Source organism: Drosophila bipectinata, chromosome 3L (genome assembly GCF_030179905.1).
Source record: "Drosophila bipectinata strain 14024-0381.07 chromosome 3L, DbipHiC1v2, whole genome shotgun sequence".
Classification (NCBI taxonomy): Eukaryota; Metazoa; Arthropoda; class Insecta; order Diptera; family Drosophilidae; genus Drosophila; species Drosophila bipectinata.
The window spans coordinates 8529258-8555247 of record NC_091738.1 but is presented as its reverse complement, the minus strand read 5'-3'; the positions used below and the strand labels follow the sequence as shown (position 1 = coordinate 8555247).

General features: G+C 37.0%; 3 protein-coding genes and 1 long non-coding RNA gene across 8 annotated transcripts in view; 3 read left to right on the top strand and 1 right to left on the bottom strand.

Moving 5' to 3' along the window:
• Positions 1-25990, top strand: part of nuf (rab11 family-interacting protein nuf) — a 38118-nt gene that overhangs the window by 1419 nt on the left and 10709 nt on the right. For 2 of the 5 annotated variants that reach the window (XM_043209621.2, XM_043209622.2), the window contains exons 2-7: positions 7067-7216; positions 7277-7550; positions 7619-7687; positions 8257-8301; positions 16500-16538; positions 16896-17010. In XM_043209621.2, coding sequence (XP_043065556.1) covers positions 7084-7216; positions 7277-7550; positions 7619-7687; positions 8257-8301; positions 16500-16538; positions 16896-17010 — 675 coding nt within the window. In that variant the 5' untranslated portion in view covers positions 7067-7083. Of the gene's footprint in view, positions 1-7066; positions 7217-7276; positions 7551-7618; positions 7688-8256; positions 8302-12814; positions 12831-16499; positions 16539-16895; positions 17011-25990 lie in introns of those variants that run through there. The other 3 variants (XM_070280528.1, XM_070280529.1, XM_017234509.3) reach the window with 2 other exon arrangements.
• saturn lies at positions 9340-10293 on the top strand. The gene is made up of 2 exons (XM_017234512.3): positions 9340-9689; positions 9754-10293. Exons 1-2 carry the CDS (start codon positions 9471-9473, stop codon positions 10201-10203), a joined length of 669 nt encoding a protein of 222 aa, XP_017090001.2. The 5' UTR covers positions 9340-9470; the 3' UTR covers positions 10204-10293.
• On the top strand, positions 23299-24434 carry LOC108120740 (peptidyl-prolyl cis-trans isomerase). Its single transcript, XM_017234513.3, has 2 exons — positions 23299-23455; positions 23518-24434. Exon 2 carries the CDS (start codon positions 23556-23558, stop codon positions 24048-24050), a length of 495 nt encoding a protein of 164 aa, XP_017090002.1. The 5' UTR covers positions 23299-23455; positions 23518-23555; the 3' UTR covers positions 24051-24434.
• On the bottom strand, positions 25115-25379 carry LOC138926445 (uncharacterized). The gene is made up of 2 exons (XR_011442978.1): positions 25282-25379; positions 25115-25209 (listed from the first exon to the last, which is right to left on the bottom strand). It is a non-coding gene; the product is annotated as an uncharacterized lncRNA (long non-coding RNA).

The following is a 25990-nucleotide window of genomic DNA, read 5'->3' as shown; positions in this document are numbered from 1 at the left end:
CATACATACATATATGTTTTAGGTTCTAAAGATCTATAACTGTAGACAATAACTTATTGTGTAAATGATTAAAAATGGATGGAATAAAAGTCATAATGACTATTATTATATATGTAATAATGTGGTCATTATGACTTCTATCATAATCATAGCTTTATACAAACAACGTTATAATAACTATAAGATTATTGATGAAAAATAAAGAATTACTTGAAGAAGATATTAAAATTCATATACATATGTATTTATATTTAACTGATAGCTCTATGATTAATTTCCTTGTCATTTTTTGCTAAAACTGTCACGCATTCCTGTGTGTTATTGATTCTCGAATATCCCCCCACTAAACCCCTACTTTCGTTTTTTGGCAATTAAGTAAATGATTTTTGCTCAGTTAGCGTTTAACGTATTTCTTGTGTATGTATGTATGGGTGAGGGGTATCTGTGTGTCTGGGACAGTTGTAACATTTCCACGAATGCGAAAATTCGCTATTGTTTTTATTTGTTGATTTTTCCCCTCGACGCTGGCTTTTTATTGTTTTTGTAATTGTTGGTTTTGGCCAGGTTCGTGCCAGTCGGAGACATCGTTGACTTTTTGTTTGGTTTATTTTATTATTTGGTTTTTGTTTTGGCTTTTTTTTTATTTTGTTTTTGTGGTTTTGAGAGTTTGAGGAAGCTTTGCAATGTGGATTAATTGTTTCAAGAGAGGGCATTGCCATCTGTTTCCGGACCACCTGCTTAAGGATGTTCAGTCTTCAGGATATAACCTATAAGTAGACTAACAAGTGGCTCATCTTGTACTCAAGTGGGATCTTCAACTCCCTGTGTAATCTGAGCTCCAAGATGGGAAATCTGTAGAAACAGCTGCTTCCTCTTTCCCTTATGATTGCATCATGCTGCACATTCTGCTTCCTTTTTGGGCGTAATTCGATATTTTTTGTAAATGTGTGTGAGGGTTTTCATTTCCCCTAAGTTCATTTTGGCCTCTGTTTAACATGGTCTAGAGCTCATGCCCTCCCCCACCCCCCTCTAACGGTTCTCGGTTTCACATTTTGCCAAGTCTGCCAGAAAAAAAAACAATACTGGCCTGGCCAAAAGAAAAGAAAAAAATTGGCTAAGAAGAAATAAATTTTGCTGCTGGCTTGGAATATTTTCGCCTTGGCACAGTTATGCGGCTTTTGGTCATGTTTTTTGGCTTAGTCAGTTACGTGTTAAATATTAAAAAATATATATTAAATACTTAGTTTTACTTCAGATATTTTCGAAGCAAAAAGCCCCATTATTTCCAGACTTTCATGGCCAGAAATTCCCTTTCCCTTAACAAAAGTTAATTAATATTTTAATTATCGTATTGAGAAGCCATAAGCCATAAGGCAGTGAATGCAAAAATACGAAAAAAAACCGTAGCTAAAATTAAGTGTAATTAATTGCTTGAACTTCAATTCAACGCTTTTCAAGGTAAACAAGTTGAAATAAAAAAAGATTTCGTATATATATAGTATGTATATATCGTTTTTTTTTGTTTATAAACAAGGCATTGATAAAAACTCGTGCCAGTTTTTTTTTTGTGTTTTTTGTGCCAAAAGATACCAATAAGAAGAGCTCTTGATTGAACAAATGGTTGATGAAGAGCCTGATGACGTCGTCAATTGACATTTAATTGGTTTAAAAATGCAACCTGAAACCTGAAAGACTCGATGATCGACCGACCGACCGACTGACTGACTGAATGGAAATGCATTCAAAATTTGGGTCAAAAGCCTCTTTGGTTGCCACGTCTTTCACCTGTGACTCGATGGTTCAATGCTCTAAGCCAGAAGTCAGTCATCAGAAAGAGGTTATAGCTATTACACTTTAAATTAAAACTAGATTTTTCTTATAAAAGATATGGAATATAGGTATTTTTTTTCAAGTGTCTTTACTCAGGAAATCCTCTTTTTGAAGAACCCGCATCTAGCCAAAGTAAATAATTGCGGCTAACGAAATGCATTTCAAACAAACAAAAAAAACCTGATGTTTCTTTGGGAAATAAAAAAGGAAAGGTCTCTTAGAATCCAAGTGAGGTGGAGGCACTGCCACAACTTTAAACAGGTGTCGCATTTTATGACAGTCTGTGTTTGTGTTTTGTGTTTTATTATTGTTCTGTCATGTGGCTTTTCATCTTTGTTAATGTCAGACTTCCGTATTTACTTTCCACTAAAAATAATTACAGTAACTAGAGCTTATGGGCCATGCATGAATAATTTTTAAACAGAGTTTAAGGTTTCGGTTTCGAGCTAATCAAGTGGAAGAACACACTGAAATGTTCTGAAATATTTCATGCCTATAGCCTGGCTGATCTTTTCCCGACCTGCCTCAGTCTTCCTTATTTTAGATCTTGTAGACTAGTCTACGAAAGACCCCACTCCACCTAGCCCTTGCTCCCTGGAAGAAGGAACGACACACCCGCCTCATTATTCATTCAGGAAAGGCATTCTCGACGTGGAATTTTCTGTTTCTGGCTCCACTGTGGCTTCCGCTTCGAGAATCTTAAACCTGCCGAGTGGGACAACAAATTAGCGGGAACCGTCGGATCAGAAATAGAGTGAAGAGAGGTGGATATGGGAAAATATAGTCAGGAGAATGTTGCTCCATGGGCGACGACAGTTCGTGGCGTAAAAATAAATGGTTGGATATAAAATAAAATATGTCAACATCGTCGCAAATGAGATTTGTCTTTAAGATGTTACTAATTGATTTTAAAGTATATGCCATATCAACAGTGTAGGCCATAAGTTTAAGGCTCGAAAGGGGCAAGTATTAACTCAAAACTGAACCTTTCTTTATAATTTTTCTCTTCGGATATTGTCGCTTTTCAGTTGATATTTTCCCGCCTTGGTTCCCCTTCATTGCACTCCCTCTATTGACCTAATTTTTATACCCTTGCAGAGGGTATTATAATTTTGTCCAAAAGTGTGCAACGCAGTGAAGGAGACATCTCCGACCCTATAAAGTATATATATTCTTGATCAGGATCACCTCCTGAGTTGATATGAGCATGTCCGTCTGTCCGTCTGTCCGTCTGTCCGTCTGTCTGTCTGTCTGTTTCTACGCGAACTAGTCTCTCAGTTTTAAAGCTATCGACTTGAAACTTTGCACACACCCTTCTTTCCTTTGCACGCAGTATATAAGTCGGAACGGCCCGGATCGGCCGACTATATCCTATAGCTGCCATATAACTGATTGATCGGAAATGGTATAACTTCGGTGTTTTTAGAGTTAGAGAGTTCAAATTTGATATGAGAGCTATTTTTGGCAAAATAATATGACATGCCAAATTTCATAAGGATCGGCCGACTATATCCTATAGCTGCCATATAACTGAACGATCGGAAATGACCCAACTTTCGTGTTTTTGATGATAGAAAGCTGGCACTTGGTACACATTCTATTTTTGGTCAGTTAATCCGACCTACAAAGTTTCATTAGGATCGGTTGACTATATCTTATAGCTGACATATAACTGAACGATCGGAAATGGTATTTGGTAGAAATATTAAATTTCGTATTTTTGAAGATAGAAGCTTGGGACTTTTTTTTAGATTTTTTATTGTAATTAATTGGTTTTATTATGATGTAATCATAAGGATCGGCCAACTATATCCGATGTTTGCGCTATATATTCGGTTTTAGCTGCAAGGGTATATCAACTTCGGCTCCGCCCGAAGTTAGCTTTGCTTTCTTGTTCCTATTCAAGTGTTTATTCTTTATTTTTCTAGTCTTCTAGTCTTTTTTGTATAATTCATCAATATATGTAGCTTTAACCTATAGACTCTAGACTACAGTTTGTTATTCCAGAGTGTCTGTTTTTTTGGGGCGTTTTGTTGTTTGGTAATTTTTTTGGGGCGTTTACTTATGGCCTTTTGGGAACTAATTTAGATAACATTTAGATAACAAATAAAGATCACAATTAAACTAAAGTTTTCTTTATTTTTTACTCATTATTATGGGAGAGAAAGAACCTTATTGTAGTTACTTAAGCTATTGATTACCCCGAGTCTTTAAAAATTAAACCAAAAGCACGTAGATATTTGAAAATTCGTACTTTCAAGCGTTAAACACGTTCTATGGAATTGGAATGGAATTTTTTATTTTTTTTTTTAGCGAAACCCCCAGAATTAGATAAGAACGTAACTCTTGAGAGAATTTTTCATCTCTCGAGCGAAACTAATTGAAAAACAGCTGTTCTCTTGAGTTTATAAATGCGATGCGATCTCCCAAAAGCAGGTAGTTCGGGAAAACGGAAAATCGGAAAATCTCTGCATCTGTTGCCACTTGAGGAAAAAGGATCTTTCGAAATCCACGTTTTCCTCGCTTTAATTGAGGTTTTCCATTGAAAATTCTGATACTGTTCTGTTGAAATGGCCAACAGCACCATCGTATCGAATTCATACTCGTTCCTCCCCCACTTGCCATATGTTTTGGATTCTGTAATGAACTCCATTATTAGGAATGTTTGTATTTTGGTACGTGTGGTTCTGTAATCCCCAAGAATTATTGCGACAAGAGCATCGGTATCTGGTTAATTATAATGTTGGATTGATGGATAGATTACATGTGGATGACAAAAGTTTCCCCCCTTTTTTTCTCTCGGTGTTCTTGTCTGTATAATTTTTCAATTGCTGTGTTCGCTCACAAGTTCAAGTTTATTAGTCATAAAGTGGATATAGGAGGGGAACGATCGGGGAAGCCAAAGCCAGCTGGTCAAGTCTCGGATAACATCTAATAAAAATAAAACCCAAACTGGGTTGCATGCTCTCAGTGCTCCATCCCGCCTTTACACACTCTAATGCCTATAATTATACAATTCCATATAGAGTATATATGGAGAGTCTATAGTATAGAGTATATGAGGGGGCGGGAACGGGTTTTTTGATCTTTAGCATATGGCTAATGGTGCGGCCTTATGAACTGCAGTGCGTCATTTTTATGGGCTACTATATGTTTTTTGGGTGCCATTTGGTGTTACTTCTATATACTTCGAAAGGGGCCTGAGAAAAGTGGTTCAAGGATGGAAAGGGGCTTGAATGGTAAGGAGTGTTGAAATTTGATTTTTTTTGAATAGAGTTTTTCAAAAAAGAATGGATTAAAAATACCTGTTATATTATTTCTACCAGAAACTCTTGCATGCCTGAGATCTGATCTGAGATCTCTCTTGGAAGCTCAATCACGACATTCTTTAGCTATATCGCTCTTTCGTAGTAACCCTTTGTTTTAAAAAATTTCACACAATTCTTTATTCATTTAATACTATTTGAAATAGTTGTTGTTTTTGTAGTTTGCATATCAGGTAACGATAATTGCAAAGAAGCTGCAGACAAAAGAAAACTGGTCATGGGAAATATATTTTATAATCTTAATGGAGGGGTGGGCAGGGGCTAGAGGTGGTGGAGCATAGAGATGGGATGGGAAAACTCATGGGAAGCTTTGGAAAAAGAAGAAAACTTGCCTCTGGCATCTGCAATAACTGTAAACCAAAGCTAACTGCACTTCTTGCATGGCTAGTTGTAGATTTATTACCAGCTGGCTTATAAGATTTTAGCCATTTGGCATTTATATTCATAAAATAAGCAAAAAAAAAAAAATGAAATTCTTTTTTTAATAAAAACTCTGTAAACTCTATAAATCAAACAAGTCAATCAAGTCCTTACATATCAGACATGGGGGAGGCAACTCTCCTACAAATATCCCTTCACCCATCCTCCATCCCAGCGTTATGCAAAGAAAATACATTGCATAACTGAGAAAAAGTGTGGTTTTTTGCTTTTTGTGATTTTTTTCTTTTATTTTTTTTACAAGTAACTTTCATCGATTTTTTCAGTGCAGGTTTGTTGTTGTTTTTTGGTTGGGGCTTGGACCCAAAGGTCGTTGCTCCCTTTGCTTTTGCAACCCAACCCCACTAGTGGGTTTATTTGATTTTGATTTCATTTGATTGTCGGTTGTGTATTTACCATTTCTTTGGCTTTCTTTCGAACTTCACTCATCACAACCGACTACAGTAATCACATATCTATGTATTTATCTTCATTATTGCATATTATTTCAGCTGAAAACGTTTTAATGCAAAATAACTAGACAATCGATATTTAATTACAAGTTTATGGTCGGTTATTATGAAATTGTTAAGTCTGGCATGGGAGGATATGTAATTATGTATAGAGTACTTGAAAGTGAAAATAGTGAAATTATTATTGATATTTTTAGTCTATTTTTCTAACCTCTCTATTGAAACTCTTGAAGTTCTTTGGCATTACATTTGAACTTAATCCCCCCAAAAAAAACAGAACATTGGCCCAATTTTGTTGTCCCACTACTAACGGCCCTGACATATCAATCAATCAACTATTCAACACCACCTCTGGTACTCACAGTACCCATAGTATTTATAGATTTATCTTTTTTCTTTTGGTACCCTACACCCACTGATATTGTATGACAATGCCCATCAGAAACGAAAGCGTGAAACTCGAAAAAGAAAACCGAAAAAAAAGTAATATAGAAAGAAATATAGGTAATTACTCAGGCTTAGATGGCAGGTCTCTATTTAAGTAGTACTTAGGCCCTTAGTCATGGCCCAAAGCTTTGGTTAATTGAGGGGGGTGGAGAGGAATGACCAGGAAGGAAAAAAGTGTCCACTAGAAACCTCGACCCAATTTGGTTCTGGGCCAGCTAATGACTATGTGGGGTGATAGTTTTTATTTTCCTTCAACCGGAAGTGGAAAAGGCACCTGTTGAGAGTTCCTGGCAGGTATGATAGGAAAGGAAATGCAGTTTTAAGTCTAGTAGTCTTGTAGGGGTAGTTCTAGGCTGGTTTAAGGTATTGGAAAAGGGCTTAGTTCAATTACCAATCAATACAAGAACTCGATTCGATAGATTCTCTTCTTTTTTTTGCCAACTTTCTGCAATTGCATGTCTTAGAAAGTTTAGCACTTTGACCTATTGACCTGCAGGCCATGTCTCAAGGATAACCCTATAAATTCTTGAACTACAAAGACCTCTAATTGTTAAAATACTTATCTCTTTATAGCTCTTTTTTGAAGCACCATGGCTCCCATGCCACGAATTCAATTGCCAAATGGCAACGCCTCCATTAAAGCCAATACAAATAATTTTCTTTACGCGGAGACCATGTCTGGTGATAGCAGTCCCACACCCAGCAGTCCACCTTCCAGTACAGGTAAGTTTCCAAATAGTAGAGATCTATAACCTATAACTATATATATCTTTATAATTCCAGCTGGCGTTGCTAAATCCCAGTGTTCTTCGCTCTCCGATGGCGAGTCCTTTGAGGGTTATGGCGAAAATGAGTATCCCAGCCAGCTCCGTGAAGGACGCAGCTCCAATTCCAATGCCAACAACAACAGCAACAATATCCTTAATAACAACAACAATAACAATCTGAGTGTGGACAATCACAGTGGACACTCGAATGATGGAAATAACAACTTGAACGGCAGTACTGGGATTGAACTTGATTTGGCGCCACATGCTGGGTCATCCACACCCCAAGAGTGAGATTAATTATATTACCTATTTAGTTAATATTTTATTAACTCTAATCTCTATTCTATTGTTTTAGTGATGACGAGTTAAATATCATGCCCCGAGACAATTGGGCCAGACGTAGTCTAAGGCGAACTCCCACCAGGTAAGATTACTCTACTGGCTGGACTTCCCAAAAAAGGAAATCGCCATCTAATCTGGGTGAATACGTAATAGCCATGGACATTAAGTTGGCCAAATACCCAGAGACTACATCAATTCAAAGTCTGTCCGTAGCATAAAAAAAATGTATAAAAAAGACGTACTTGAATACTTAACCTTTTCTTTATGTAAACCTGTGTATCTGAGGTATATGTATGTATGAGTGTGTGGCATAAAAAATGCATACCACCAGTGGCTGAAACCAGTTTTTTCTATGCTCCCTCTTCGGCTTTAGGCCGTGATTCATGCGTGATCTTCGGGTGCCTCTCTTTCGTTGCCCCCAGTAGCTCTGTCTCTGTTTCTCGGTCTGTTTCCGCCTTACCTGTGTGGTGAGTTTGAAAAACCCACCTGATCTGATCCACCTGAAGAGTTGGTATTTAAGAGAGTGGGATAGTTCTCTTAAATTATACTGCGTTGCGGTCTTATATTTATAAAAAAACATAGATTAAAAAATATAGAATTTTCTTAAATTCATAGATTTATTAATATTTGGTATATAATATTATTTTACAGCAATCCTGATAGTTTATCGCAGCGTCGTTGGGGATCCATGAGACAGTAAGCCCTACAAGAATTCATCATTTTTTGGGTTTTTATGTAGAGCCTCTCATATACACACATCCTAACTTCCATTATAGACCCATTTTTGGTTTTGGCTTAACAATTAGTTTATAAAATGATGTAAATATTTGTAAATATTATTGCGTATTTATTTATAGTTATCTAACTAATTTCATCTTCAATTGTTGACTTGCTTTTATTTTCAAGAGCTTTTCTTTTTGGCCAAAATTTATGTTTATGCCTTTCGGGGCTGTCATAAAAGTTCCAGCGAAAGTTAATTGCCTTGGAGGCCATACAAGTGCCCAATAAATACATCAGATTAATGGCTACAGATCCTAAAAGAACTTCAAGATTGAATCTCCTAGACTTTATGTAACTGGGATAGTTTTGCTTGTCAAGAGACCTTGTTTCCTGTTGCCATTTTTCCCCCTGTTGGCCAAAAGTAGTTTGTCTGCTTTTTGGACTCTTCTTTGAAAGGTTGAAGGTAGAGAGCTCCTTCCCTCCCTCCTCTTAACTTGGCTTACAAGCTTCACTGCCTCACTGGGGTTGTCATGCCTTTGGAATGTATATATACATATATCTGAAGTGAAGTGAGAGGGTCCAGAAACAGGTTTACTCTTCAGAATTTAGGCCGGCACTTTTGTCAAGTTGCGAATATAAAAAAAATTGACCCAAAAATAAAGCTCAGCCAGAGATTGGTGATATAGTAATTCAAAACAATGCAGAAAATCTGGAAAAGTAATTAGATTTCTTGGCATTCGGTTAACCCCTACGTAGGTTGCAATTTGTAGATCCAAACCTTGATGTTCCCACAGAGACTCCTCCTCTTGGACGACTTGGGCTTGTCATGGAAATGCCTTTGTTTTTTGCTCATCTGCTGGGAACACGATGGTTGTTCCTCCCCTGGCTTTGCACTTGACATTCGACAGAGTTACGATGGGAGAACTGAGAACAATTAAGGGAAAACTCCAAGATATCCAAGATTCAAATCTTGAAAGGGAAATGGGAAAAATTAGTAGTTGGGGAAAATGTATATTCCTGGAATTTTAAGTCAAGATAACTATATGTTTTCGGCCCAGTTATCAACAAAATAAATTGTTGTTCCTAGTCCACATTTTTTAATCTCTGGACAAGTCCTAAACATAGCCCCTGTTGGCTATAACAATATGTGGAATTACTATCATAAGAAGGACTTTGAGACCTCGGTGAAAATATCACCATTCTGCCATACTTGGCAGTCCGTATGCTGGGTGACTCTCAAGACTCATGAATGGGCCAAGTATATACTATTGGATCGATCCGTGGCATATCAAGTGGCCTTCTCAATGGTCATAATGGCCATTACGGGCCTGGTATCAATATGGTTTTGGAAAAGAAGACAGATTGTAAGTTTCTGATCTAAAATCTTGTTAGGAAATATCTTAAAGTTTGGGTTCCAACTTCCCATAGGTTCCCATTTCTGAAATTCATCGCCTTAGGGAGCGTGTTCAGTTCTGTAACCATGATATGGCCGTTTTGCAAGATACCCTTGACACGGCTCTGGAAAAGCGTTCCAGCACAGCTTTAGAGGTGGCGGATGATAAGCTAACCGAGGCTCTGCAAGAGCCGGAGGAAGAAACCCCGAAGCCAGATCCCATTCCTCCAGAAATAGAGGCCACCAGTGATTCCGAAACCCAGGAAGAGCCATCTCATTCAAAGGCTACAGAGACCGAGAAGGAGCCGGGAAAGTCTTCGATACCCATAAGGGTCGATAATAAACGCAAAGCCCCCATTCGGAGTAATATTAAACCCACACGTGACCTGAAAGATACAACCATGGCTCGCATTCCTGGCCAAACCCTAAACCTAAACCGTAATCGAGTGCGTTTGGTCAAGTCCGCACCCTCATATAAGAGTTAAGAATTTTACACCAAATCTTGGATAACTCAGAGATTAAAATACTAAACTGATAAAAAAAATATGATGGAAATATAATTCTATCTAAAAATATTTTCATTGAAAGTCTTGTTCAATTTAATGCTTCAACCTTGACATCGCTTTCAAGCGTTTAGCTGAAAATGCTTTTCAATTGTCTTTCCCTGGGATTTTCTTTTGGATTTTCCCGCACATAATTACCGAGTCTAGCTGTTTGGGGGCGGCTCTCGATTAGCCTTTTAGGTGCCCAACTTACTTGGCTCAGACCAGCTGTGGCAGTTGCCAGCCATTTCTTGGCTAATTGGCACCTCTTGGCATCCATAAAACGCTTAAATATTTCGTCTCTAGCCAAATTGGCTATGGTTTTGAGGTAGTTGTTCTATAAGATACTTGAGAATTGGCCAGAATTTGTGTTTTTCTTGTCTGTTGACGTTTTTAGTTTTTTCGCCGAGCATCCAACATGTTGCAAGAGCTAAAATGTTGCAATGAAAGTGATGCCATACTTTTATAGTTTTGGATATTTTAAGAAATAGGAGTATTTTAAGCCAGAGTTTCTTTTGGAAAATGTAAGAAAACTATGCTCTTATAAGTAAATATACCTAAAGCTTAATATACCTTAAAATTACTATATAAATTGCATATATTTCTTATAAAATACTTCTTTATGAATCTCTCTTTTAAGATCTGGCAACCTTAAAGATAGTTTCTCTCTGGCCTCTGTATTTCTCCCCCACATTTTTCCTCATCTCGTTACGGTTTTGTTTATTGTTTGGTTTGTTGGCCAGTTCGCCTCGAACCTGTTGTGTTGGCCCGCCTTTTGGGCCAAAACAGCCAGCCAGGTTTTAGTTCGAACTTCGCTCCAAACTCGTGCGGTTGGCCAAATAGAGCTCTACGGTCGTTTCCGCCCGAATCTGATTATTTATTAAACGCCAGAGAGTCTGTGTCTTGTAGTGGAATTTCTAGTGTAAACTAAAGAGTTTTAAATTTAAAAAAAATACAAAATTCCACTGCATTCATTGAGAAAACAAAAGTACGTGAAAGTGTCAGTGTATCAGTTTTTTTAGGGGGTCGTTTGTGAAACATTTGTGCAAATAATAGATTTAATTGTGACTTTTTTTTTTTTGGTTTTGGTTTTTGGCCATAAATTTCGCTTTCCAAGAAATAGAAAACGTTTTTAATTTGAGCAGCTCGCTTTTTATGAGATTTCGTACATGGTTTGGATGTAGTTTGGCTGTAGTTTTGTGCTGTTGTAGCTTACACTTTGGTAATTTACGGCGTCACGCCTTAATGACGTTTAACAAAAACAAAAAAAATCATAGCCATATAGCCGCCACAACTACAACAAGTCGGTCTCGGATGCACATTCTCATTCAAAATCGTCTAGGAGGGTGTTTCATCCTATTTTCTTGGCCCATATGGGCCTTGTCTCTTGCACGTGATTTTAGTCTTTATAGATTTTCCAGGGTCCACGCCCTTAATGTGGCATCTTCTCCTAAAAACCTTAAATAGAATATTTAAAATCAAAAAGCTGGAGATTCCTATAAAACTATGTAGTTTCCAACAAGCTTTCTTAAAATGCTCATCTTGAAGTCTGTATTTCTTGATTTCTTTCCACATTATAACTCCATTTCAACACCTTGGCAGCCAATCAAGCAAAGCTTTTGATTTCTTTAGGAATCATTGAAGTAATCGACTTTTTCAAAGCCGGTCTAAAGTGCATTTCAACACCCATCCCATCCCATCGCATATGAAGACCATCCCGGCTTTAACGCCCTTTTCTGTTCGCATTGTCGAGAGCCATCAATCAAAATCGAATCATTTTTATAGCCTTAATTACCCAGAGAGCATCCGTATAAATGTTTCCCGTCAGTGGCTGAACAATTTCATTGTTTGGTGGTCAGTGCAACTAGCTGGTTTTCCATCCAATCCTCATGACGATTTCGATTTTTTGTTGAATCGGATTTCGCTTTCGGAGAGCATTTAACGACGTTATCAGAGCGATATTAAGAGCCGCGTGTTGGAAAAATATTAACAACCATCTGGGTATCTCATCGTCATCAGTTGGATGTACATATTTGCGGTTAACTCTTCCACTGTCAGGCTTGAGGAGATTCGTAATGAAAAGTGAAGTGTGGCTGGCAGACCAGCCAATTGCGAAAGTGTGTCTAATATGCCGATGATGAGTTCGAAATTTCCTTTATTTTTCCTCCAAACTAGAGCTGGAGAGGAAAATAGCTAATAGGTGCAATAAAATAATAGAAAATTAGTGGAAAATCAAGATTTAAATCCTCAAGACAAGGTGCAAATTGGATATGGCTTCAAAACAGTGGCTATAGTTTGTGTGAAATTGCCAGATAATACCTGGAAAGATAATAAGATCTTCCATATAATTAAATCTTATCTAAAATCCAACAAAGTAAAACCTTATCGGCTAAAGCCCACCAAGGCAACTCAATGACGCACATTATAATGCCAACAATTCCAATTAAAAGATAAAAATACATCTAAAAAAAATATCTCTAAAAAAATAAATCAGCAAATCTCACCTAAATGGATGATGAATATTTTGAATATTTTCCCTATGACCGTCGTCGCAGTCATTTGAGAGAAAAGTGCGTATTATGATACCCCCTTCCTCACCTAGTCATTGTTGTTGTTTGTTGCACTTAGTTGTATTCCATAACTAATTCTTAAGAAAGCTCACCCGGACACGCCCCATTCAAAGTAGTAGTTGGCCAAGCCAACGCCCACAACATGGCCATAAATACTTTCACTCTTGTCCCCCTGACAAAAGACGTCAATTTCTTCAGTGAGTCAGGGCATTGTTTTCGTTGAAAATCGCAACAATCGCGACATTTCTTGACCTCTTATAATGTTGTTACCATTTCCAAAGAAATCAACTGAAGCATATCGAAATAATTGTTAAAGTAAAAGTCTCTTAAGTGTATAAAATCTTGAAAAGCTTGATATTCTTAAATCATATAATTATATTTTGCAATGCTGGGCCTCTTCCCAAAAACTTGGCTATTACTTTTTCTTTTCCGTGCCGCCCTTTCTCCAACTTTTTTATGAAACTCTCCCAGCATCTCTTCATAATTAAATTATACACCAAAATTGTAAAAGTATCAAGTCTGAAGCCCCAAGTCTGAAGTGGTTTTTAACAGTTTCAATTAGCTGAAGTTCCCAGCCCGCTTAATGAGCGGTTTTCAAGCCAGGTGAGTGAGCGAGGTGTGTCTGCAGTAGTTCACCCTTTGGCAACTTTTGGCTGAAATAGTAACAGCCAAGCCAAGTCAGGCGTTTCAACAATTTCTGCAACAGAAAAACTTGATTTGGGCAAAAGTTTCCTCGAAACAAATCCCAAAGAAATAAATAGAAAGAGAGGCCCCCAAACTATGTGGGTCAATCTCACCTGACTGGGACAGGTGTTTGTTCAACTTATTTTTACCTTGCTTTGTTTGCATTTTCCCCGCCTTGATTTTTGCTATATTTTTGCATAATCCGATCGTGATTGATTGACGCTGCTATTAGACATATAATGGATCAAAGAAAGACTGGGAAAAATATATGCAGAAAATAAAAGAAACCTCGAAAGAAGATAATGACATTAACTTGGATGGATTCATTGTCTGTTTATGTTTTGAATTTTAAGTAGCAAAGTTCAAGAAACTTTTGCCACCTTTATTTTGTTGATTATTTAACTTCTGAAGTACTGGGTGATCGTTAAAGTTTTCCGTCTACCGGTCTGGCTTTGACTTTTACTTTAATTTAAGCCGAAAGCCTCATAACAAGTAAGTCAAACAGGTTGATATTTCTGTGTAAAGATTCAACTTGTTATGAGGAGGTTCCCTTTGTCAGGTGATGAGATGGCTTTTCATTAACATTTACTTGCTAAAAGAGGCAAGTGACGAAGCAGAGGTAGTTAACTTAAGTGTAGTATTTTCTTATATATTTTTTTTAATATTGTGAGATGATTAGCTAAAGAGTGTTGGATTTAGTTGAAGTTTAACTAGTTTTTATAAAAAAAATAAGCTCACCAGAAAGCTGAAAAGTATGTCTGAAGAGTGGCGGTATCATATAGTCTAGAAACCCCCTTTTAAATTTTTAAAAATAAATATTACAACTCCATAGCTAGCGTGTGAATTCCGTAAGCCAAACAAAGTCTAAAAATTACATTAAAATCATTTCTAAAATTTATTCTAAATAACAATTGAAATACCGCCGCGATTTCCAGCTCCCACCTGACTCTGGTGACCCCTTCAGGGCAAAGGCTAACGAAGCGGAACGCAATGCGAGAATAAAGTCGAGAGGGGGTGGCCGGGCTGAAAGGCAGGAAAAATAAGCTGTAATTGTGGTGCTAAAAATTGGTAGTAGAGGTAGAGGAGAGTTTGTTATTCAACAGGTGCTTCGGTGGCTGATTTGACAGTTTTTTTGGATTTATTTATTTTTTACCTGGGGATGTTGGGTCTTTTGATTTATTACCCAGAGGAGTATTGCGAGGAGAATTACGAGGAGAATTCAAAAATGTCTCCCTAAGAAAGCTTCAAAAGGGAAACTCACAAAATTATGATTTCCTGTCGCAGTTTCGAATTAGTTTCGAATTTTCAAGCACTCCCCTGTCTGGAATTCAAGGTTACCCAAATGTTATAACTGATTTAGTCATTCAGCCTCCACACCCTGGCCCCCAACCCCTCAACCACTCCCTCAACCACTGCCAACGACCTTAATCATACACACATTTAAACGGTTTTTTTATTTAATTTTTTTTGGCTAAAATAGAGATTACATGGCATTACCTTGATCGTTTTTTTCTGTGTCTACAATTAACTGTCATTTTTTGGAGTCGTTATTTGACTTTTTTGTTTTATTTGGTTGTTATTTAAGAGTAACATGAAATTAGTAAATAAAATATAATTTATAACCCCTTATATAAGGGATAATATAACTTCTCTCAAGTCTTATTTTTTAGCTCCCATTTAATGTCAATTTTTATGAAATATCTGTCGATCAGTGTCTTATAAAAAGCGGTTTTCCTGCTAGCCTTAATTTCGGTTTTTTTTAAGCCAATATTGCGCAATATTATGGCAGCAGCAGGTCCCCTCGACACTCTTGGTTTTGGCCAATTTGCAATAATTTTCTGCCTTTTTTTTTAGGAGTTTATTTTTTGCATTTTTTACGTGCACGCAACTTAAATTTTTATGTTGCTTTTTTGCATAAACCAATTGAAAACATACAACATTCCCAACATGACTTTAAAAATAGCATTCATAGAGAGAGAGCCATAAACCAAGATGAGACAGATTTTCATTCAAGTTGGCTCAAACTAGTAGACTCTAAAGTGGGTTAATGAGTTCAGTTGTGGGGCTGAACTGAACTGAAAACAAAAAAGTGGAGTATCTAACGTTTTGTTTTGCAAACTTATCGGCTGGTTTTCAATTTTCCTAAAAACGCAAACTATTTGCGGTTGCCAACATATCTATGGTGTTATGGCCCGGACGATAGCAAAATATTTTTCACTGAATCTGCCATATGAGATCACCTAAAAAAAACCGCAAAAATAAGTCCTTTAAGGTTATAAAGAAAAACAAAATACTTTGAAATTAATAATCTTTGTAGGTATTTACCATAGTTTTTACCTAAAAATAAAAATACTTTTTCTGGCTTTTTCTGAAGCTGCCAAATGTCTCCCACCTTTGACCCATTTTTTCTAATATGCACTTTACGGCACCCCCTCCCAAGTTGGCTGCCACTTTTACTTGAAATTTAGTTGTCTACGTCTCTGGCTGTAGACCTGTCTCCGCCTTTATCTGTCTGTATCTGTATCTGCGTCTATATCTTTCGCAATTATTTTGTCTTTGACGTTTGTTTGCCTTTCACGCTGCTACAATTTCTTGGTTTCTTGGCTGCAGTTTACCTTTTATTTTTTTTTTTCTTTTACCTGCTCGCGTGGGTGGCACTTTGTAGTTGTTTTTGGCCACCATTATTGGTAGGGTTTTTGTTTTTGTTTTTCATTATCACGTGTTGGGTTTCTTTTTTTTTGGGCTGACTGCGTCAAGTTGTTTTACAAGTTTCCCTTTTGGCCAACCAATGTCAGCCAATTTATTTGCATTTCGAATTGCTAGAATTTCTTGGCTAGTAGGGCTTCTATGGTGTTTCGGTAGCTTAGTTTAAAGGCTTAGGGTTAAATTTTAGGCTTAGTATTTATCCATTCTTAGTGGTTTGGTGTTTGAACTCTCGAGTTATGTAAACAATTACCTGATTTTTGTATTCTTTTTATTTTTCAGTTCCGGCCGCAGACAGATTAGTTCAAATGCCTTAGCCAGGTGAGTTTTAAATATATAAATTTTCAAATTTTTTTTATTTAGTATTTTTTTGTTGTTGAAAATATAAGTTTTAAAATAAAAGTAAAATGAAAATACCATCTAGTATTTTACAGTTTTAAAATGGCTAACACCTACAGTTTTAAAATCATTGTGCTTGGTTAGTGTCTCGACTAAGAGAAATTGTTTCAAACCCATTGCTTGTCATATAACTCTACATCATGTCAAAGAGCCATGTAAATATTTGGTTTGAAAGCTGGCTAAGCAATATAGTTGATATCGAGTTATTAGGCGCCAAACTTAAAAAAGCTTAAATTAAAATATGATTTTACTGAAAAATATTTTATTTATTTCTTCTAGCCAACTATACAGATCATCGAGCTTCAACTCATCAGGCCGTAGCTCTAACTGTGATACAACCGAAGACATGTACAGCGACATCAGTTTGGATAATCGTCATGACTATGATTATAGGGTAAGCCTTAATTTAATTTAATTTTAAAACTATTAAAGCCTAATTTATATTCCTTAAATGGTCAACCGTAATACTACATAAATATTTTATTAAAATCATCAGTAAAATTATACCAAAATAGTCTCTTCGATTTCTCAGACATTTTTCTGGCCTAACTAGCCTTTAAAAAAAATAAAAAATATCTATGGCATGATTTGGCGCAAAAAACTTCGTTATAAAGATTGTCAATGGAATGGCTGATGAGGAGGCATAATTTGCACTTGAACCGAACGGAGATTGGAGACAAATTCGCAATCTCGGAATTATTATTTCCCAACTCCATCCACCTCTTGTGTGTGAGCTTGGCAATCATTTTCATTGAAACGAAATTCCAAAAATGTTTTTGGGTTTTTTTTTTAAAGCCAGGTACTACCATTCATGGGTTCCATGGAAAAGTGACTTTGTGACTTTTCACTTTGGATCATCGGTTCGGTTGCAATGAAATAAAACGTGTTTTCTCTCCCTCAATCGCTCTGCAACATGTGGCAGTCACCTTCGCTGGTATTTCTTCAAGAGATCGTGGCTACTTGGCAGGTGAAACTCGGTTTCGGTTTGGTTTTTGGGCTTTGTGTGGGTTGCTGTTGGGATCTGCGGATCCAATCCGATTGTACTCAACTTTCTGTTATATAAACTCTAAACTCTAAAAGCAAAAGCATTGCAGCCATGGCCAATGGGGGAGTGCATTGGCGCCTCAAGGTCATTGAAATTCACCCAGCCTCCCTCGAATTATTGCCAATTAGATTTCCCGCTGGGCAAGTGCAATTGGTTGGGTTGATTAAGTGCCAAAGAGGTCGCAAAATCGTGACCTTTTTGTGGGATATTGCAACTTTTAGTGGCTTTTTCGACAGCCAATAGGAAATATAAGGATGTTTTGTATTAAGTATGAGATCGATTGCCATCCTACTTATAGGAATTAGGTTTATATACTTGCCAATTTTCATCCGATTCTTAAGCGGAATACCTCAAACGATTTGTAGATCGTTTTTTCTACGATTTGTAGAATAGATTAGTAGATTCTCTATCAACCTGCATCAAAGTCTGAGAAAGAAATATTTTTTAGATTTTTAGTCAAATTTTCTGAAGGGTCCCCTTCGAAAAGTTGAGAAATGCATGGGGAGCCACTATGACCAACGAGGAAGTCTATATCTTTGGCAAAAATCATCCGATTTTTAAGCGGAATACCTCAAACGATTTGTAGTTCGATTGTCCATCGATCTGCATCAAAATCTGAGAAAGAAATATTTTTTAGATTTTTAGTCAAATTTTCTGAGGTCCCCTTCGAAAAGTTGCGAAATGCATGGGGGAGCCACTATGACCAACGAGGAAGTCTATATCTTTGGCAAAAACCATCCGATTCGTAAGGGGAATACCTCAAACGATTTGTAGTCCGATTCTCCATCAATCTGCATCAAAATCTGAGAAAGAAATATGTTTTAGATTTTTTTGTCAAATTTTCTGAGGGGTCCCCTCGAAAAGTTGAGAAATGCACGGGGGAGCCACTATGACCAACGAGGAAGTCTATATCTTTGGCAAAAATCATCGGATTCTTAAGCGGAACACCTCAAACGATTTGTCGTTCGATGCCCCATCAATCTGCATCAAAATCTGAGAAAGAAATATTTTTTCGATTTTTAGTCAAATTTTCTGAGGTCCCCTTCGAAAAGTTGCGAAATGCATGGGGGAGCCACTATGACCCACCAGGAAGTCTATATCTTTGGCAAAAATCATCCGATTTTTAAGCGGAATACCTCAAACGATTTGTAGTTCGATTGTCCATCGATCTGCATCAAAATCTGAGAAAGAAATATGTTTTAGATTTTTTTGTCAAATTTTCTGAGGGGTCCCCTTCGAAAAGTTGAGAAATGCACGGGGGAGCCACTATGACCAACGAGGAAGTCTATATCTTTGGCAAAAATCATCGGATTCTTAAGCGGAACACCTCAAACGATTTGTCGTTCGATGCCCCATCAATCTGCATCAAAATCTGAGAAAGAAATATTTTTTCGATTTTTAGTCAAATTTTCTGAGGTCCCCTTCGAAAAGTTGCGAAATGCATGGGGGAGCCACTATGACCCACCAGGAAGTCTATATCTTTGGCAAAAATCATCCGATTTTTAAGCGGAATACCTCAAACGATTTGTAGTTCGATTGTCCATCGATCTGCATCAAAATCTGAGAAAGAAATATTTTTTAGATTTTTAGTCAAATTTTCTGAGGTCCCCTTCGAAAAGTTGAGAAATGCATGGGGGAGCCACTATGACCAACGAGGAAGTCCATATCTTTGGCAAAAATCATCGGATTCCTAAGCGGAATACCTCAAACGATTTTTAGTTCGATTCTCCATCGATCTGCATCAAAATCTGAGAAAGAAATATTTTTTAGATTTTTAGTCAAATTTTCTGAAGGGTCCCCTTCAAAAAGTTGAGAAATGCATGGGGGAGCCACTATGACCCACCAGGAAGTCTATAGCTTTTCCAAAAATCATCGGATTCTTAAGCGGAATACCTCCATCGATTTGTGGCTCAATTTTCTAACAATCTTCATCGATATTTTTTGAGATTATAAATCTATAAATGTTATAAATCTGATTTGTAACAGATTTTTTGGGAAAAATGTTTCCTAGATGTTTTCTTCAATAATTATAAATAACTAAACAATTTGTTGGTTGATTTATCTTAATGATGAATGCAAGTGTGGGTTTTAAAAATATATTTTAACTTTCCTATTAATTCAACCCAATTTATAATTTTTTACAACTACTTTCTTTCCTGCCGCTTTAAAGTTGGAGATTTCCTGAAAGAAAGTAAAGACAACAATCTGTCGGCGATAGGGACACACACGTGTAATGGAGACAGGTGTAAAGAGTGCTGTTGGCATAATTGCAAAAAAATGAACAAATAAAAGGAGCCTCCGTTAGTGACAGTAAGAGAAACGTTGGAAAATCATACAGGAAAAAACAAGGCAAGGAGTGAAAATGATTTTTGCAAAAAATCTCACGTACGAATCAATTTTTAAAACGCCTCTCCCTGCAATTGTTCTTTTATGCAACAGGGCGATGGTGACGGGAAACGGAAGTCGTTGAGTTCGCGGTGAGGTGAGGGCGGTAATGGTGTTGGCTCGTGTGGGCCAAAAGATCATTACAAGTCATAGAAGTACCTCGCTCTTGGTTTGATTGTTGTGTGAAACTTGGCTCTGAATACGAAATGAGGTCTGGCCGAAGAATCAAAAAGGACCAAGAACAAAAGGTTTAATTTTCCAAAACAGAAACCCTAAAGAGAAAATTGAGTTTCAGAATTCTCAGAGTATATGGAAATTCAGTTACCCCCACCCCTTTACAGAAAGTGGTCAGTGGAAAACCCGAAAAACTTTCCACATCGCACCTTGGCCCCATGCCCAGAAAATTTTAAAGCGTATCCAACAAGATTTTCACTGCACCAGATACGATTTTCTATTTAATTCTTCTTTCACTTTTCTGCTTCTGGCCCCCAATTCCCCAGCCTTTTCCTGCCCCCTTTTTTCAATGCTCTGTTGAGTTAATTAAGCTGAGGTCAGTTTTCAGGGCAATCCAGAAAATCCAATGCGGAAATGAAGAATACCATTCGAATGAATGGAAAACCCCTGGAAATAGGGGATCTTGACATCATCTTCCCAGTTTTCTCACTGCTGTCAGAGGTTGATTATAATCTGCACTGATTTTAGACATTTCCCTCAACTCCCAGCTGGATCTGCATCGTCGCACTTATGCAATTATAACTGTAGGCAGGCCCCAAAACAATGCCACACAATTGCAATTTGTTCAGAGAGTTGGCAAGAGATGTGGGGATGAGATCTCTGATTTTTTTTTACTTTTTGGAGTATCTGCGGTGACGACATCACTTCAAGTTGCCCAAACAAAGTGTTTAAAGATTTGGTAACCTCTCGAATTGAATATCACTACCCGCCGACGAAGGCGTTGACTGGAAACAGACACCTACTATGCATCGCATAAACAAAAATTACAACCAGGTGTCTGCCTAATAGAATTCATAAATAGAATAAATGGAATACAAATGAATCCTCGAGTCAGCAGGGAGAAAAATACACTCTTGTTTACATTTCCGTATTTTTTTCTCGAACAACTGCAATTTATTACCAATTTTATGAAGTAAAGTTTTATTTGTTGTTACAAGACAAGTCTTATTTTGCAAAATTTATAGCTCTAGTTAAATTCATAAAGAGTTGTAATACATAAAGCTTTCTGAAAGAAACAACTCAGTCATGCCTGAAATTTTGAAATTATTTTAAATGGATCTCATAAAATCCGTGACTAAGCCATCCATTTCTCTCACTATCTTTCCGAACAATTTATCCACCTCCCCCCCTAATAGACTTGCATCAGAAAATTGTTGCCCCCATTTCAGGGCTAAACGGTTTGTTTTTTCAAAAGACAGGTCTACTTTTGGGTCTACTTTGAGGCGCATTTGCATTAATTATGATAATTGCAACGTTTATGCTTCAATTCGTGGTGTGTGGGTCTTTTTGTCTTCAATAATAATTCGTTTCATCGTTTCTGGGTCAACGTCACATTTGGGTTAAAAATTGATTTTCGTTTATGGTCTTAGTCTTCAGTTTCTTCGACTAAGACCCGGCTTTATGCTTTTTATGTTGTGTCGGGTCTTGAGGTGGGCGGGTCTCAAAGGTGCCAGCAAAAATTGTTTAATCGATAAACAGGTGGAATGTATGGGGTCTTCTTTCAAAGAGTATTTTTGCCTACAGAAAAATAATGTCTATAAGAGAAAATTATATTTAATATTTCTTCCAAAAATAATGAGTATTTAATCGTTTAAGTTTATAATTTTTTTTTTAACTCTGGGAATTCTAGTTATTCTTTTTCACCAACCACCTTTGTCTCTTCCACTTGACTTCTATCTTACATCCTCCAACATCCAAAAACTCTGCGTTCTAAGTTAGACTAATGTTGACTTTACATTCACCTCATTTCCATATCCATTATCTTAGTTATTTTAAGCCCATGGCAAATCTAATAATAATTCGTTCTTTGTTTTTTCCTCTACTTCCAGGTAAGCACAACAAAAAATGTACCTCTTAAGGCACCACTATCTTACCAATCCTACTTGGTAAGTGCTAAAACGAACCCACAAAAGTGTTTCTTGTCGGCCTTTATCTGAGCTGAAAAATCGCCAAAAGAATTGGCCATAATGTGAATTTATGTTCCCACACAGGCGCCTCTTTTCGAGGGCGTGGCAGTGGGAGCAGTGTTACCAAGCCAGAAAGTCAACGCCTTCGCCTTTTTTCCATTACTTACGTCATGTACAATGTACATTATTTTATTATTTTTGCACAAGGTTGTCCAAGGCAAACGGGGCGTTACATTAATGGTTAACTAGTCAAAACGAATCGTATCGAGATTGGGTTTTTGGCCGGGGTCCAGCTGAGGTTGCACTTGTTCGAGCCAACTATGGGTTGTTTTCTTGTCTTCGCCAACCATTTAATACAAGTAATGAGACATTGGAGAGTTAACAATTACGGCCTACATGGGAATTACTCAAGCCTTATTGGTTTTAGAAATTGTCTTGAACTTTTAAATATAAAAGTCTTAAGATGGTCTATAAAGGTCTATCAGAAGTTGTAAAATTACTCCCTGTTTCTGTTTACAACTTTCTTGGTTACTAGCCAATCTTATCGTCCACCAAAAGCAATCGTTGCCTTGGCAACTAACTAAACAATGAATATTTTGGTGTACACAGTATAAGCCAAACACAAACAAATTTTTTAGAAGGGGTTTCGAGGAGTGCTATATGTCTAAATTAAATACAAACAACGCCATGAATTCCAATTGCAATTGCGACTTTTTGGGATCTTAAATAATTCTCACAGATCCGGTGTATTAGGTTTATTTTATAAAAATCTTAAACAAATGTTTGCAGAATTATGCAAACTCATCGGTAGTATATAAGTATGTGTATATGTAGAAGCCTTAAAACTGCAAATATAAAAAGCAAACAGTGTTGGCTATACACGTTTACCAATCTTTCAGTGTTGGTTAGACGGTGGAAGAAATTAATAGAGCAAATATTGAAATTTTTGGAAAGAAAACCATAAAGATAGGAAAATACATATATACATTTATATGTTTAGGAAAAAGGGTATTATTGAGATAATAAGTATTTTCCCTAACAGTGTTGTAAAAGAAACAAGTAGGCTTTTTTCAGATTTAAAGAAAAACAAGTAAACTCTAAAATTTCTTCGCAAATTAAAATCAAAGTAGCCTTTTCTCCAAATTCTATATAAATACCGGACCAGAGCCGACAAAATTTTCATTCTGATTTCAACCGTTGGACCAAAAGGATCCCAAATAATATTTAAATTTAATAAAAAAAACAGTGTTTATTTGAATTATTTTTCGGTAAATATTAAAAATTCGTGCTAGTTTATTTTTCGTTTAATAATAATAATTCCTAAAAATAGGTCTGGATCTCGCACGAAAATTTACGGCATTTGCGAAGATGTCATTGCCACGTGTTTATTTCGATATTACCGCTGGCGAGGAAAAGCTGGGCAGGATTGTTATGGAGCTGCGCTCGGATGTGGTGCCAAAGACCGCGGAAAACTTCCGTGCTTTGTGCACCGGTGAGAAGGGATACGGCTACAAGGGATGCCCCTTCCATCGGGTTATCCCGAACTTTATGTGCCAGGGTGGCGACTTTACCAACCAGAACGGCACTGGCGGACGTTCGATCTACGGGAACAAGTTCCCGGACGAGAATTTTGAGTTGAAACACAATGGTCCCGGCGTTCTTTCAATGGCGAATGCCGGAGCCAACACCAATGGATCGCAGTTCTTCATCTGCACCGGGAAGACCACCTGGCTGGACAATAAGCACGTTGTGTTTGGCAAGGTGGTCGAGGGGATGGAAATCGTTCAGAAGGTGGAGTCCTATGGCTCCACCAATGGAAAGACAAGCAAGAAGATAATTATTGACGACTGTGGCGCCCTCTAAATGGAGAAAGCCCGTCGGGTTGTTGCAAAAAACGTTACACATGTTTCAAGATTTAAGATACTATTTGATATTGATTTATTGGAGGCACAATCAATATTTCAATTAATATTTCACTCATGCTTCGTATACTCCCTACATACTATATACTTAACACTTATATACTTATATACTATGCTTAGACGTATACACAGAAAGGCTCTCTTCCTTACGTACATATAATCACATTGGCTGCCAAATCACATATTTTGCTGTACAACAATGTTACTGCCCTGTTACATTCGCTATAAGCGTCATGTTCTTGTTCTATAAGCATTTAATTAATTTCACACATGTTATTGAGAGAGAAATATATATATGTATGTAAGTTCCGCATTATAAAAAGCACATGGATTGAGTTTTATTTTGAATTTTTTCAAAAATTGTTATTATTATACAGGGCGTATACTTGATATTGCGTATACGTCAGTGGTTCCTATCTTGTTATGGAGTTACTCAGTTATTTTTTGGAGGAAACCTTTGAATCATTTCAAGTACTCTGTGTTGGAAAGCTCCTTGACTCATTTTCCTTTTGATTTTCTTTCCCCCTTACATTTAATTGAACCAATTTATTTCGAGAGTCGTATTTGATTCTCTTGAAAGTACACTTGAAAAAATTATCTAAAATTTATTTTATTATGAAGAAATAAAAAAAGGAGGGCATTATTTCTTTAAGTGCATGTCATTTCCCTTTGGCAATACCATTTTCCAACACTGCTAAGTCGCATTAGTCGCATTTTTTGTTTAGTTTCTTGAGCTCTCCTTAGTGTTATTTTTTTTTGGCACCCAAAACAAGTTGCGGCCCCATCGCCGCCAACTGAGGCAGCGCCGCCGACAGCGACTGGGACTGTGGCAGCGACGACGGCAGCACCTTGGCTCTTCGTCGAAAATCGACGCTCAAATTGCATTTAACTCTTGCCGCGTGCACAACACGAACCGCCATACGGAGCAGCGAAGCGGACGGCGTCGCTTTGCGCTCTGCCGCTCTCTCTCTCTCTCGCAGTGTCTCTCTCGCGTGCGGCCCTCCACCCCAAAACACCCACTCGTGTGGGTGGCTCGCGTGTGTTTTTTTTTTTTGGCCAAAATTGCAAATGCAGCTGCAGCTGCTGCAGCACCGGCTCTCCTGCAAGCCCAGAGCCAAATTGCCGAAAAGGTTTTAAATTTAAATAAAAAAAAAAATTAAATAATAAATTACCTTAACCCGGGGGCCAACTAAATAGTTTTGTGTGTTAGTGTGTTTAGTTTTTTGTTGGATTTTTATCGATCGCCTTCGTTTATCAGCCTGTGTCAGGTGCCTTTGGCTCATTAAACGATTACTCAGTTTGAAAAAAGAAAAAAAATAAGAAACACAATCAAAAAAGCCTTTAATTACGCCGTCTGTTGTGAAGAAAACTGAATCGAAATGGTATTCCGAAGTGAACCCCCTTCCTACCCATGGCCCTCTACAAAATTTCCATCCATCCCTCGGGCAATTGAAGCGAATATTGATATATATTGGTTGATTGATCTTAAATTGAAAAGTGCGGTTGAATCAGTCAGGCCAAGTGTTTTATGGCTATAAGAAAAATATATATACATAAGATATATGTACATATATATAAAATATCAAGTGAAAACCAAGTGTGGCATAAAATTGATAAATGATGAAACTTGTGATATAAACTGAATCATATTTGAAAAATAAATAAAAAAAGCAAGATAATTATGAAAGAAAATGATTAATATGATAAACAAAAAATAAAACGAATAATAAAGTTAGAAAGCTAATAAAATAAATGATTAATATGATATAGAAAAATAAAACAGATAATAAAGCCTGGAAATTTATAAACTAAATTGAGTTGAATTAAACATCTTAGTTTATAAAGCCAGATCTTAGGAAAACTTTAATAAAAACGTATACT